The sequence below is a fragment of the Pocillopora verrucosa genome, chromosome 8, assembly GCF_036669915.1.
Source record: "Pocillopora verrucosa isolate sample1 chromosome 8, ASM3666991v2, whole genome shotgun sequence".
In the NCBI taxonomy this organism is placed as follows: domain Eukaryota; kingdom Metazoa; phylum Cnidaria; class Anthozoa; order Scleractinia; family Pocilloporidae; genus Pocillopora; species Pocillopora verrucosa.
The window spans coordinates 17,761,876-17,775,443 of NC_089319.1; the positions used below are offsets into that span (position 1 = coordinate 17,761,876).

The 13,568-nt window shown below is 37.4% G+C and overlaps 2 protein-coding genes across 11 annotated transcripts in view; one reads left to right on the forward strand and one right to left on the reverse strand.

The window, feature by feature from the left end:
• Window positions 1–37: 37 nt before the first annotated feature.
• LOC131795477 (very long chain fatty acid elongase 4) lies at window positions 38–9,738 on the forward strand. Its single transcript, XM_059113059.2, has 9 exons — window positions 38–198; window positions 438–524; window positions 770–840; window positions 2,888–3,075; window positions 3,326–3,406; window positions 4,565–4,621; window positions 5,608–5,722; window positions 6,859–6,983; window positions 7,719–9,738. The coding sequence occupies exons 2-9, from the start codon at window positions 508–510 to the stop codon at window positions 7,959–7,961; spliced, it is 897 nt and encodes a 298-aa protein (XP_058969042.1). The 5' UTR covers window positions 38–198; window positions 438–507; the 3' UTR covers window positions 7,962–9,738.
• Window positions 9,504–13,568, reverse strand: part of LOC131795479 (uncharacterized) — a 39,695-nt gene continuing 35,630 nt past the window's right edge. For 9 of the 10 annotated variants that reach the window (XM_066170582.1, XM_066170578.1, XM_059113061.2 and 6 more), the window contains 4 exons: window positions 13,410–13,466; window positions 11,968–12,696; window positions 11,796–11,879; window positions 9,504–11,425 (listed from right to left, as the gene is read on the reverse strand). In XM_066170582.1, the coding sequence (XP_066026679.1) occupies window positions 11,115–11,425; window positions 11,796–11,879; window positions 11,968–12,696; window positions 13,410–13,466 (1,181 nt within the window). In that variant the 3' untranslated portion in view covers window positions 9,504–11,114. The remainder of the gene's footprint in view (window positions 11,426–11,795; window positions 11,880–11,967; window positions 12,697–13,409; window positions 13,467–13,568) is intronic. The other variant, XM_066170579.1, reaches the window with a different exon arrangement.

Below are 13,568 nucleotides of genomic sequence, written 5' to 3' on the forward strand. Positions count from 1 at the left end.
TCGCCTCACTCTGATTGGTTAATGTACAGTGGCGCGACAGATTCACGAGAAGCCCTCCAGGCCCGCTTGATCAAATGGACTGGCTTCCAATGTCTCCCCGGAAGTTCGAATTCCTGCCGAGATTTTGCACCAAATTTGGCTGCAAGCAGTCGTGACTCTGGGATTTCACAACGCATAACACCTTGGAATTTGTAGCTGGTGGGCTCTTGTTTGCATTCTTTTAGATTCTAGTTCACATCAGAGTTAACGAAGTTGAACGGTCCTATTTTTTACTTGCTTGAATGAACTTTGGATGCCCTCGAGCGGCACGTGTATGACAACTTACATATCATGAAATCATTTCTAGCGGGGCAATTTTTTTTTTTTGTGTTTCGGTGCGTACTTTATTCCAGTTCAACCAACACGATTTCATTTTGCATTTATGTCGCTGCTTTCAGACTCTGTCCCCGAACGGAAAAAAAAGAAAACCAAATTCATCTTGCTCGGATTTGATCTCTTTCAGCCATAATGAATTCCATCTACAGGTCAGTAATAATTAGAGTTTGTTTTGGGCTTAGTGTTGAGACAAAAAAGGGCTGCATTTGTTTGTTTAAACAGTCCGCGTGTAAATAAAGAGTGCGATGTTACATCTAGTAATTAACAAACCAAACCTTTGACTTTTTTTTCTTTTTTTTTTTTTTTTTTTCTTTTCACCCACTGCATTCTCTACCCAGTTGTTTCATTCATGAGACCGCTTTTTTTCAAGAACTGATTTTACTGCCGATCCTAGGCTTGCAAACACGCTCTCTCACTTGGTCACGGAGCTGCAAGAATTTTATGCAAGGGTCGATGCTATTAGCGGTAAGTTAAGTTACAGTAATTCTTCAAGTGCCTAATGTTATTTTTGAAATGATTCTTGCAGATTTTCTGCTGAAGCCAGTTCATATTTATTTAATTTTTTTGGCTTGATTATAAACAAATATCCCTCAGGTATACACTACCCAAGAGCGTATAGAAGAGATTAAAAATTCCCCTCAGGTATACACTACCCAAGAGGGTTAAAGTGATTAAAAATAACCCTCAGGTATACACTACCCAAGAGGGTATAGAAGAGATTAAAAATTACCCTCAGGTATACACTATCCAAGAGGGTACAAAAGCAATTAAAAATAACCCTCAGGTATACACTTTCAAGAGGGTATGGAGGAGATTAAAAATAACCCTCAGGTATACACTACCCAAGAGGGTATAGAAGAGATTAAAAATAACCCTCAGGTATACACTACTCAAGAGGGTATAGAAGAGATTAAAAAATTACCCTCAGGTATACACTACCCAAGAGGGTTTAGAAGAGATTGAAAATAACCCTCGGGTATACACTACCCAAGAGGGTATAAAAGCGATTAAAAATAACCCTCAGGTATACACTACCCAAGAGGGTCTAGAAGAGATTGAAAATAACCCTCAGGTATACACTACCCAAGAGGGTATAAAAGCGACTAATAATAACCCTCAGGTATACACTACCCAAGAGGGTAAAGAAGGGATTAAAAATAACCCTCAGGTATACACTACCCAAGAGGGTATAAAAGCGATTAAAAATAACCCTCAGGTATACATTACCCAAGAGGGTAAAGAAGGGATTAAAAATAACCCTCAGCTATACACTACCCAAGAGGGTCTAGAAGAGATTGAAAATAACCCTCAGGTATACACTACCCAAGAGGGTATAAAAGCGATTAAAAATAACCCTCAGGTATACACTACCCAAGAGGGTAAAGAAGCGATAAAAAATAACTCTCAGGTATACACTACCCAAGAGGGTATAAAAGCGATTGAAAATAACCCTCAGGTATACACTACCCAAGAGGGTAAAGAAGGGATTAAAAATAACCCTCAGCTATACACTACCCAAGAGGGTCTAGAAGAGATTGAAAATAACCCTCAGGTATACACTACCCAAGAGGGTATAAAAGCGATTAAAAATAACCCTCAGGTATACACTACCCAAGAGGGTAAAGAAGCGATAAAAAATAACTCTCAGGTATACATTACCCAAGAGGGTATAAAAGCGATTAAAAATAACCCTCAGGTATACACTACCCAAGAGGGTATAAAAGCGATTAAAAATAACCTTCAGGTATACTCTACCCAAGAGGGTATAAAAGCGATAAAAAATAACCCTCAGGTATACACTACCCAAGAGGGTAAAGAAGGGATTAAAATTAACCCTCAGGTATACAATACCTAAGAGCATATGGAGGAGATTAAAAAAAATCCTCAGATATATACTACCCAAGAGGGTATAGAAGAGATTAAAAATAACCCCCAGGTATACAATACCCAAGAGGGTATGGAGGAGATTAAAAATAACCCTCAGGTATACACTACCCAAGAGGGTATAGAAGAGATTAAAAGTAACCTTAAAGTATACGCTACCCAAGAAGGTATGGCAGAGATTAAAAATTTCCCTCAGGTATACTCTACCACATTTGGACTGATTCCACATTAACTTTTCTTCAGCACATACCAGTGCATTTTGGGGTCGAGATTGGATCCCATAAATTTAGAAAGGTCAGCCAATCAATCGAAGACTCAGGCCTACATAATGAGATTGCACTAAGGGATTCCAATCCAATATTTATTGTACTTCTTTATTGTAATTTGCACCAAGGTGAAGTATTAATTGTTAAGTGAACCTCTAACTTATAATCAACAGGTTTAAGTAACCATGTAGACACCTACCGACTGCAAGTGTTAATGCAATTCTCAACATCATAGAATGCATGCTGCAAATCTTTTCAGGGCCGAAGCTCCTTATGATCACTTGCAAGGTTATCAAGGTAACCAGATGACTCCCAAAGCAAACTCTGTCATCTTATTTCAGGTTTTCATCCTATTTTTTCAGATCCAAGAACTAAGAAATGGCTCTTTGTACCATCCATATGGTCACCCATTATAGCAGTTTTAGTTTACTGGCTTCTTGTTTGGCTGCTCCCAAAGATTATGAGGTCCAGAGAGGCTTTTCAACTCACAAGCTGCTTAGTAATATACAATGCTGCTTTAACACTTCTGAATTTATACATCTTTGTTGAGGTAACAGGGCAAATTAAATCTTAGTTGCACCATACTTTAATGTCACAGAAATCATATAATTTTATCTTGAATATATTCCTACTTGCAGTAATGTTGTTACAGAAAAAAAGGAAAAAGACAAATTCAAGTGATAGCATTGTAGGGTATAGAACAAGTATACAAAATTAGTATATAATTCTCATTTTGAAATTTTGGAATTTTTTTAATTAAAAGTAACAATATTGAATTCATACAATTCGTTTTTCTGCAGGTCTTGGTTGCAACTACAGATGCTGGTTACAGTTATTCCTGTCAAGAGCTCTCAATGACTTATAAGCCAAAGGAGATGAGGGTATGTTATTCCAGATTCTTTTTGGAAACAAACAATTGGTCACCTCTACCAATTTTTGTGTAAAATGTGATGATTTAAAGCAGACTCCACCCTAGATTGAAAAGACTAACCAAAGGAGAGAGGAGGAGAAAAAAAATCAAACTCCACTTAGAAGCAACTTTACATTTTAATTAACTTTTGCCAGAAAAATTATGGCTTAATGGTTAATGAGCGGGACTCCTAGGAGACGTAGCTGGCTCCTCTCTCCACCTTGTAAATTGGTACAGGTTAACCCCTAAGCTCCCAGAAGTGATAAACAAGTAACTTCTCCCTACAATATTCATCCACTATCTAGCAAACAGGTAATGAGAATACTCAAACTTATCAGATAGATCTTGATCTAAAATCCTCATAACTAACTTTTAGTTACAAGGAAATGTATTGCAGCTAGAGTGGGGAATTGATAATCAGATCTTGGCATTTAAAAGGTTAATTGTCAGGGAAAGCTGACAAAATGCTTTTGGTAGACAAACATTCCATCCCAAGAGGGGAGTGGTAATACTCTTAGTTGCTTCATGCTAAAGAAACTGGGATAAACTCTGGCCAGATAGGCTACTTGGCAGAAGTGAAGACTCTTAAGACAAACTATGTTATTTCTTGAATAAAGGGGGTGAGTCTCTGAAGAAACTGTGGTGCTGCGTCAATGGGAAAGTATTACAAGGGAATTTGATATTATCACATAAATTGATAGCATAGATTAGTCACTGTTAACCCTTCAACTCCTAACATCTGATTGTTGATTCTCCCCTGTAGCTGCTACACATTTCCTTGTAAAGTAGTAATGAGAACTTGGTGCTAGATCAAGATAGCAGCTTCTACCCGATGAGTTTGAATATTCTCATTACCTGTTTGCTGATTTATGTATGGATATTAAAGGGAGAAGTTTCATGTTAATCACTTCTGAGAGTTAAAGGGTTAAGAGTTTCAAAGCTGATATTTTGAGTGCTAGCACTTGGTCAGCACTTTAGCACTTTGCTCTGATGAAGGGCTAACACTTAAAATATCAGCTTTGAAGCTCTTAATAGTGGCCAATTTATGTTATCAACTCAGTTGATGATACTAAATTCCCCTTTGTTACTTCTTATGGGTTAATACTAACTCATTCATTTTTCTTTGAAGATTGCCTCAGTTCTTTGGTGGTTCTACTTCTCCAAAATTGTGGAGCTTTTTGATACAGTAAGTTGATGCTCTTTAACCTTTTAAACCCTAAAATCAGTATGCATCTTCCCCATACTGTTCTCTCTACATTTCCTAATGTGCTGGCAAGGAGAATTTATTTAATAATCAAGAGGTTCTTCTGTTGATTATCATTTCCTTTATTCTCATGACCTTAATGTTTGATTCTGGGGTGATATTGAAAGGAGAAATTAGATTCTAGTCACTTTCAGGGATTAAAGGGTTAAGGGCTCTTTGTAGGATTGTGCATGACAAAAAATTTACCATTCTTAAGAAATGTTGTGGGAAATTTGAATGCTCAATTTATTATATGCTCTTCATTCAAGAAAATGAAACCCAAACGGAACACTTTGACTCAAAACTATGGAGTACTTTTTTAACACTCTCTACATTTCACATTGTAGAGTTTTTAATCACATGCAACAAGACTTTCACATGCATTCTCAGTTCATGTATGTAAAGAACTTGCAGTGATCTGACTTTTAGAATTTGAAAATAATGATCATATCATCAAAATGTCATTGTAAATTATTATGGCTGATTTTTATTCATAATTGTTTGCCTAAAGCCTATGCTACTAGAGTTTAAACTTGTTTTGAGTTTTAGAGGCCATGTTATATTACATCACTTGTGCTAGAGATTTGACTGTAACTCTCTAACTTTGGAAATAATAAGTATGTCATGTAGGCACACATTATACAAACTGCGTGATCATGCAGGCTGTGAAGGGGTCAATATTTCCTAGAATTTCGTTCTTTTAAGCCAATATTTTCTGCTTTAATTTTAAGTTTTTTCTGAAAAGGGGCATTCTGTAAAGACTCAAAATGACAGTTTTCACTGATTTTAAAAGACAAAAAATAGATGTTGTTATTAAGTTTATTTGAAAAATTTGTTACTGTTCAAACAAAATATTGTTAATATTGTTGGCCAGTCTTTGCATCAACACTCTTCAGATCAGGGCTAATTGTGGTTTATTTTTTTGGCAGATGTTTTTCCTCCTTCGTAAGAAGAACAACCAAGTATCTTTTCTTCATGTGTACCACCACACAACAATGGTTTGTCTATGGTGGATTGGAATCAAATGGGTTGCTGGTGGGCAGTGTAAGTTGCATCTCATTGTGTTGGTAAGAATGGGAGGGGAATATGAATGGAATTCATCAGTGGACATTCCACAAGGTGGCTCTTCTTGTCCACTGTTTCCAGGTTGAATTAGAATTTGAAATGTTGGTTCTTTAGAGAGAGGAAAACTGGAGGAACCAGAGAAAAACCTTCTGAGCAAGGATGAGAACAAATGACAAACTCAACCCACATGTGGCACCAGAGGCCTGTTTCTCAAATGTACTGGTAACTTAATAAGCCAGTAAAGCTGCTCTGTTTTCATTCAAGGTGGCAATTTCAAAAATTTTGAAAATTATACAAGAAAAAATATAAGCTAAAGAAACAAAATGAACAGGCTAGGGTGCCAGAACCAGCTTCTCCATCCTTTAAATTTTGATTTTAAAGTGTGGCTTTGAGCTTGTTTAGTTAGGGGTACTTTTGAGAAAAGGACCTTTGGTCAAGGGAAATCAAAACTGGGACACAGTGGTGAGAGGTGAGTGCTCTCACCATTATGGCATGCCAGTTCTGTTGATTTGGTACACAATATTACAATATTTTTGGGAAAATTTCAATAAGAATAGCTGCCATTTGGCATCATTGATGATATGCTGGGTTATTTCCTAGCAGACATCATCTGTTCCGAAGAGAAAATAGTTTTTGTCCCAGCTATCATATGAATTGTCCATTAATAAAAGCTGTTCTGTTTATTGTCCTTCAAATAGTTTATACAGCACATGTTACAAAATGTTTACTAATAGCATACTGCAGGAGACTTCTAAATTCAGGAGTATGTACACTTTTTAAAGTGACTACATGAACAAACAAGTTTTCTCTAGTTTTATAGTAAAAGAAAATTGTTTTCCATCTTGAATCAACTTTCGAATGAAAGGTTTGACCATTTGGGAATATCATCAGGAAACAACACTGGATATCCCCCTTTTTAGCATCAGACAAGCCAAAATATGAGATGGGTTATTCTTGTCAAGTTACACTTTAAAAAAAAAAAAGATAAGACAAGGCAGCTTTATATTCCCAATGGTTTAACAAAATATTGCATTATTTTTTATAAAAATAAAGAGGGATTACACAGTTGCCCTTAAAAAAACAGTAATTATTCTGGTTTTTTCCCCAATATGCAGCCTTTCTTAGTGCAATGATTAATTCTCTGGTGCATGTATTCATGTACACATACTATGGGATGTCAGCTATTCCAAGTCTGCGGAAATACCTTTGGTGGAAAAAGCATTTGACACAGTTTCAATTGGTGAGAGTCTTTTTTCCACCATTCTTATAACTAACCATGATGTTGTGATTTATCAACTGTGTAACACCCTTCTATAGTTAATATCAGCTTGTATTTTGTTGAGTTTTTGTTTTGTCTCATTTTAAGTTGAACTAAGAATGCAATCTTGCAGCATTGTCTGTTGAGTCTTGCAATAGAAGCCTGATATTCAGGCCTTTGTAACATGTTGTAATCCATGTAGAATCATAATTATGCTTTTGGAAAGATCAAAATTTCTATAATTCCCCCCCCCCCCCTCCTTCCAGGCCATGCAAATAGCAAGTGACCCCTCCCTCTTTATTCAATATTTATGGTGACCCTCTCATCTCCTTCAGTATCTCCCCTTATATGCCTAGTAATTATTAAACTTCATGTCACATACAACCATAAGTTGCTTACTTTGCGTAACACCCAACTTGGATAATGGACCACCCTTAAATATACTTCAAACTAATGACCCCCAGAATTTCTAAACAAATTTAGCCACCCCCCTTTTGCCAATCTGTCAATCAATCCCCCCCCCCCCCCCTTATTTTTATCTCCTTTTCCCTATACATGAATAATGACCAGTTCCAAAACAGATGGTAATGAGAGGTACATCTTACAGGTGTTGGTAAACTGTCAGTATTAAGCTTTTATCGAAAGCCCTGACTATAATTTATTAATTAGATTTTTGATATTTTCACTGATTTTCAGTTCTTGTTTTCTGGTGTTTAGATCCAGTTCTGTATTCTTCTGTGTCATGGTGTTGTGTCACTTCGCGCCAAGTGTGACTACCCCCTGTGGATGCAGTATGCCTTGATTGGTTACATGATCTCTTTCCTTATCCTCTTTTCAAATTTCTATGTTCAGTCTTATTTTGCTAAGAAGTTTAAGAAGCAAAAACCAATTGAAGCAAATGGAGAAATTGTAACAAATGGCTCAGCTAACTCTCTTGAAGAAAAGAAGAAACACGTCTAGTCTGGGATATTTGCTAGGTCTGGTAGTACTGTAGGCAGGGCTCTCAAGTGTCATGCAATGGGTGAGACTTACTCAAACTAATCCAGAACTATTAGTTCTCAGGCAATTAAGGTTTCTGATTTTAATTGTTGATTTTTGAACAGCAAACTGCTGCCTTAGTTAAGTAGTTATAAAATTAATGATCCCTTTGTATTTGCTTCGAACACAGTGGAAATCTTGCTCTAAATAAAGGAATGCAAATCTTGGTTGCTTCCTTTTTTCAGAGTATGCCCCCTTAACTCCTAAGGTAGGTGCTGCCTGTGGTGTTTCACTCTACCAGCAAATTAACTTGAGAGCTCTGTTTGTAATATAAAAAAAAACAATAAAATAAAAACAAATCAACGAAGAGAGAAAGAAGAAAACGTCTTAATATATTAAATAAATAGAAGGCACTTTAGGTGCAGCCTTATTGACTAGAAATTATTAGAGGCATGTACATGTTGTGTATTATTTTAACTTGCTTGGCAAGTGCTGCAGATTATTTTTGATCTCATTCATTCCAAAGTATACACGAGGAATTTGGAAATCACCTTTAAACAGAATGTAATTCCTTTGCTTAGCTATGATCAAAGCTTTCTGTTTGAATCTTTTTGAAAATGGTGATGTTGTGGGCAGTTGCTATGTGAAGTTATTCTTCTGTAAAAAATTATTGGATAGAGGACTGGGAGTAACAGCTAATTTCTCCTTACATTGTTCGTATATTACCCAGAAGAGGTTTAACCCTTTAGCTCCCAGCTCAAATTTGTAATTCTCCTTAACATCAACCATACAATTCTTATGATGTTAGTTCAGAGAATTTAACATTGAATCAACTAATTATCCCCAAATTGATATTTTCTCTATTCTCATCACTTATCTGCTTGATATTGTATTGATATTGAAAGGAGAAGTTCTGTCTCGGTCACTCATGGGAGTTAAATGGTTAAGGAATTAGCAGAAAATAAGCCAAGAGTTATTCTAATAGGGCATTGACACAAGATAATCTCAACTGTTCTACAAGGGAATGAAATGGAAGGAGCATTTAAAACAAGATCTTAAGAGGTGAAGGGTTTGGTGAAGGTGTAATTAAAGAGGCTGAGCAAGGTTTTTCAGGATATGTCTGCAGGCCAGACTGTCAGTTTCCAGTGCTGCCTCACTGCAGCTATGAAAGTTAGGAAATAGATCCCTTTTTACCTACCCCACCTGATCTTTTAATCGTGATATTTTTTATGCAGTCAAAACAGTTGTTATTTTGGTGCAATGCACTATAGTAATGATGTGAAAGCAAAGATAAACATTTTTAGAATTATTGCAACTATCAAGAGTTTACAGGAAAGGAATGGTGGAAATAGAATTATTTCCTCTTTAAAGCAGGTGTTTATATAAATTTATTCTTAATATTGATAAATCAAAGAAATTTTATTCCACTTTTTTTTTAAAATAAATTTAGTATCTAAAAAAAATATATATATGCAAATTGGGTAACACTAGAGACCAAGGTTTAAGAATGAGGACAACAGAACATTTTGATAATGTAATGTTTATTACAAACAGTTTTTTCTTTCTTTTTCATACAAAAAATATCTAATCAAGCTAAATTGTTATTTATCGTGAAAACTAATTGTCCATCACTCACAAGAAACAGTGGTAACTGTACAGTGATTTAAGCTACAGTGTTCTTAACTCATGCATGAAGCTTATCTACTTGTATCAAACTAAAATATTGCGATTATTAAATGGTCATTTTATACACACGAAACCATTCGAATCTCCTCCATTTTCTACCTGACACTTCTGACACATCAATCCATCACGGCCTGTTTCGAAGAGTCTGTCACAACACTATACTTTACGTCGCGCAACAACTCGAATAACGGTTATTGGGAGAGATTACTCGAAGATGTCAGCTTTCATTTACCGTCTTCAAACGAGCCACATTACGGTATTGCCTAAAATTCAATTCGGTTTCCCTAGTGATGCAGTCGAAGACAACACAGAAATTTTTTCAAAGATTCAAAATACGAAGAGAAAATGGTTTTTAAACGTGAATGAAAATAGTAAATTATATCTTAGTTTATTTGTCCTTTTAATGAATGGTGACCATGAATGACCCATCTGTAATGAAGCTCGTCTAAAGTACTCAAACCAATCGTAAATGGATCGTGTTCCTTTTTGAACTCAATCTATTATCGTTTTGCCAAAACGATGAAAGCTGCTAGCACACTGACATTAGCAAACGAGTCAACTAACTATATAACAAACTTTCTCTCGCTATAATTCACTAATAAATGTGAAAAACCTGGAAAAATTGCCACAAAAAATGAAAGGAAACCAAATCTTTACCCTTCGAAATCCACCGCCTCCGGGACAGTTTTGTACTTTGTTCCAAAATGCTGAATTCGAATGTAGTACCGAGTGAAATGCAAATACGTAGTAAGTTATTGTAATAGTTCTATTTACACGAAGGTTTGCAACAAAAGCACAACTTTTACAAACACAACGAGACAAAAAATAGTCGATTCTCCAGTCCTGGTGGACTTTTAAGTGTTTAAATTTTAGACAACGCATCAGAGGTGCGCTGTATTTTGCCCTTTAACACGAAAATGTCCGCTAACCTTCACCTATCAGTTTGTTTTCTTTATAAAAGGTTCCTAGTTTGATTCTTTAAATTGGAGAGGAAAATGAACTCTCAGTCGCTAAGATCCTCTGGTGCAAGCCGACAAAGCGACTGAATTTCACTTCATAATTAATTTTTTGGGAAGTTATACGCGTTTCTGTAACATCCCCTCCAACAGATTGGATCTTCCCCCTAAAAGACGATAGTGCCTCGACATGACGCTACAAATTGAAACAAGACTAAAATACGGTTGTACCGTGTTTGTGTATTTTTGTACAGGTTGTGTTTGAAATTGAAAAATTGAGGAATTTTTAAGTTAAACTTTGAGGAAAGTGATAGGATTCACCAACATCATTCATTGACGAGATTTCTGTACATTCAACGCTTTCTCTCAAATATTTTTCCGGGGGTCTGATGGGATGTCACAGATTCGCAAACAAATAAACAAGTTTGAGAAATCACAAATTCATATTGATAAAGCTACACTACTTGTACAAAAACGTTTCAAACTTTTTTTTTTAACCGTCCTTCTTCATAAAGCTGAAGTTACATTCTTTCATCGTATCCGGAGCGAATTTGTAGATCAAACGCTGTCCAGGGACACGTTCTAGAATCTTCCTCTCGTAATAATATCGCAAAGCACGGCTCATCTTTTCATAATTCATGTTCCTGCGGTTCTTCCGTTGACCCCACAGCTTAGCAACGGCTCCTGAGTTGACAAGCCTGAAAATGCCCTCCTCGCGCTCGATCCATGTAATGTAGCGAGGACATGTATCCTTGTTTTCCAGTAACTCTTTAAGAAATTCCCACAGGTGCAGAGATCTTGTCTCTGAAATAAAAATACAATTTTATTGAAATGACGCACATTAACACTACCTTTGCCAAATTTTGAGAGAACCTGCAAGTTTACTTAACGTTAATTTGCTACTCTCCTATGTAAACAAGCCTACATTTCTTGTTGGTTTAATGAAATTGAGCCAACAAAATACAGTTTGACGTCAGAGGAGTGTTTGAACAGGCACGAACAAAACATTTTTTCAGCCAATCAAAAGGATCGCCTCTGCTATATTCGAAATTTTATAAACAGATGTTACAAAGTGTCAACAGTGGTAAATTACTAAATTTGTTGTTTTTAACTTTTTTTTACCCTTAAAAAAAATATATAATGAAAAAAAAAGAGAAAATTTTGAATAACTTACGTTTTCTTCGGCCAACACGGGGTTTTGCACCTGGCGAACCTGAGGTAGAACTTTTTGTGGAAGAGTCACTTCGGCTGTGGTTTCCTTTTATGGAGAGAGAACAAAAATAGCGGTGAGTAAAGAAGAACATTCAACACAGTCACATAGAAACCTCTGTGATAAATCAACTCACCATCTTTGGCGTCCTCAGTGCCAGAATCTGTTGAACTGGAGCTGTTCCTTCTTCGTGCTACAGGAGAGTCGCATCCTCTCTGCGACGGGGACCCCCTGGGGTATGGGGACGTTGGGGGTGATGGAGATACCCGTTCTTCTCCATAATCACTATCCCCGCACGATTTTGGGGAAAGGTTTGCCGGAAAAGGCACTTGAGACTCAGCTGGTGTCGGCTTCATGGGGGGTTGGACCCCGTTTGATGGTGGCTTCTTTTGACTGACAAACGAAGTATCTAATCTAGGTTTCTTTACGTCAGGAGGTAAGGGTCCGTTCTCGCCGTGGCTGCCAGCGGAGAAGGGCTCTTCATAACGCGCACCTCGGCTGGTGCGTTCCTCAGAAGATGCTTTCTTTGTTTGCGATGCCTGATCAAACAGAGGGTTGCTTTTCTCTAAGAAACTGGCCGCCAAAGAAAGTGTCTGCAGTGAAGACCTAGGGAAGTTGTCCGGGGGGCTGCTGGGGGAGGGAAGATCAGGAGATTTGATCAGAGGGGGCACCGGAGGGAGGTCTTTGTTCCTGGTAAGTTCTGGCAAGGAGCGAGGGGGTTGACGCGGTGGAGGAAATCCATTAAGGGATGGAACACATGGCGGGTAACATCCATTTGGAGGCCACAGGCGAGAGGCACAGAAGCCGTTGGCACCAGAGTTGTGTTGTGCTGCATAACTGCCAACAGAGTAGCCACGAGTGTGGGCTGAAATGAGAAATTTATCAAACTTAGACCACGTGTGGCGTGATTACTCTAGTGGTGTCTTCCTGTCCAAAAGGACTAGTGTCAGCGGAAGTCTTCAATTGTTACTGACTTTATCAAAACAAATTCACTCGAAGTTCACTATGATCAAAGGCCACGGCATGTTTCGTGCTTTGTTTGTTTTTATCACACTGTGAGATGTTCCTTATCACGGGATAACGTAAACATGCGACTTTCATGAGCTCGTGGACTTCAACTCATGTCAAATTTTCGTGAGCTTGTTCGTACATTTTGATGCAGGACTTGAGATCTCTCCGTTTACCCAAAAGCTTAAACCTGAAATCATTTGTGGTAAATTAAGGTGAAGGTTTTTTTATCTTTGCCGGTTGGAAGCTTGCCCATTGTTTTTGTTCCGGTCTAACCTTGGACTTAGATAAACAGTCGCATGATTTAACCGCAGTTAGTCATATGTGTTCGATGTGACTCGTGAAGATTCATGTAATTTTGTGGCTAAGTTCCCGATTGCCATGTAGCGTGTGTGTTGTATTTGTCAACGACAAAATTAACAAGGATCAATGCGTATCCAATTTGTGATGTCACGCAACGCACAGAGAAGCTACAAGCTACAAAGCAGACGCGTGGGTGGGGGGGGGGGGGGAGGGGGGTAGAGTGAGGTCAGGATAAGAATTAAACATTAAAAACAAGATAATACTTACTCGATTGTGGCTTGGATAATGAGCCGGCAACCTCTGTAACAGAGTTGTTCTGAGCTACTGAAAGAAAGAAGACATGATTATTTCACCATAAACAATAATGAGCTTTTCCGCGCGCGATTTCTCGCTCGCACGTGTACACTTTCTTCATGTTATATCCAG

Bases quoted from the DNA above. Each gene is read 5' to 3' on its own strand.
- LOC131795477 (XM_059113059.2), top strand. The intron at 3,407-4,564 runs GTATGTTATTCC...TTTTCTTTGAAG, and splicing joins ATAAGCCAAAGGAGATGAGG to ATTGCCTCAGTTCTTTGGTG. The intron at 4,622-5,607 runs GTAAGTTGATGC...TTTTTTTGGCAG, and splicing joins TTGTGGAGCTTTTTGATACA to ATGTTTTTCCTCCTTCGTAA.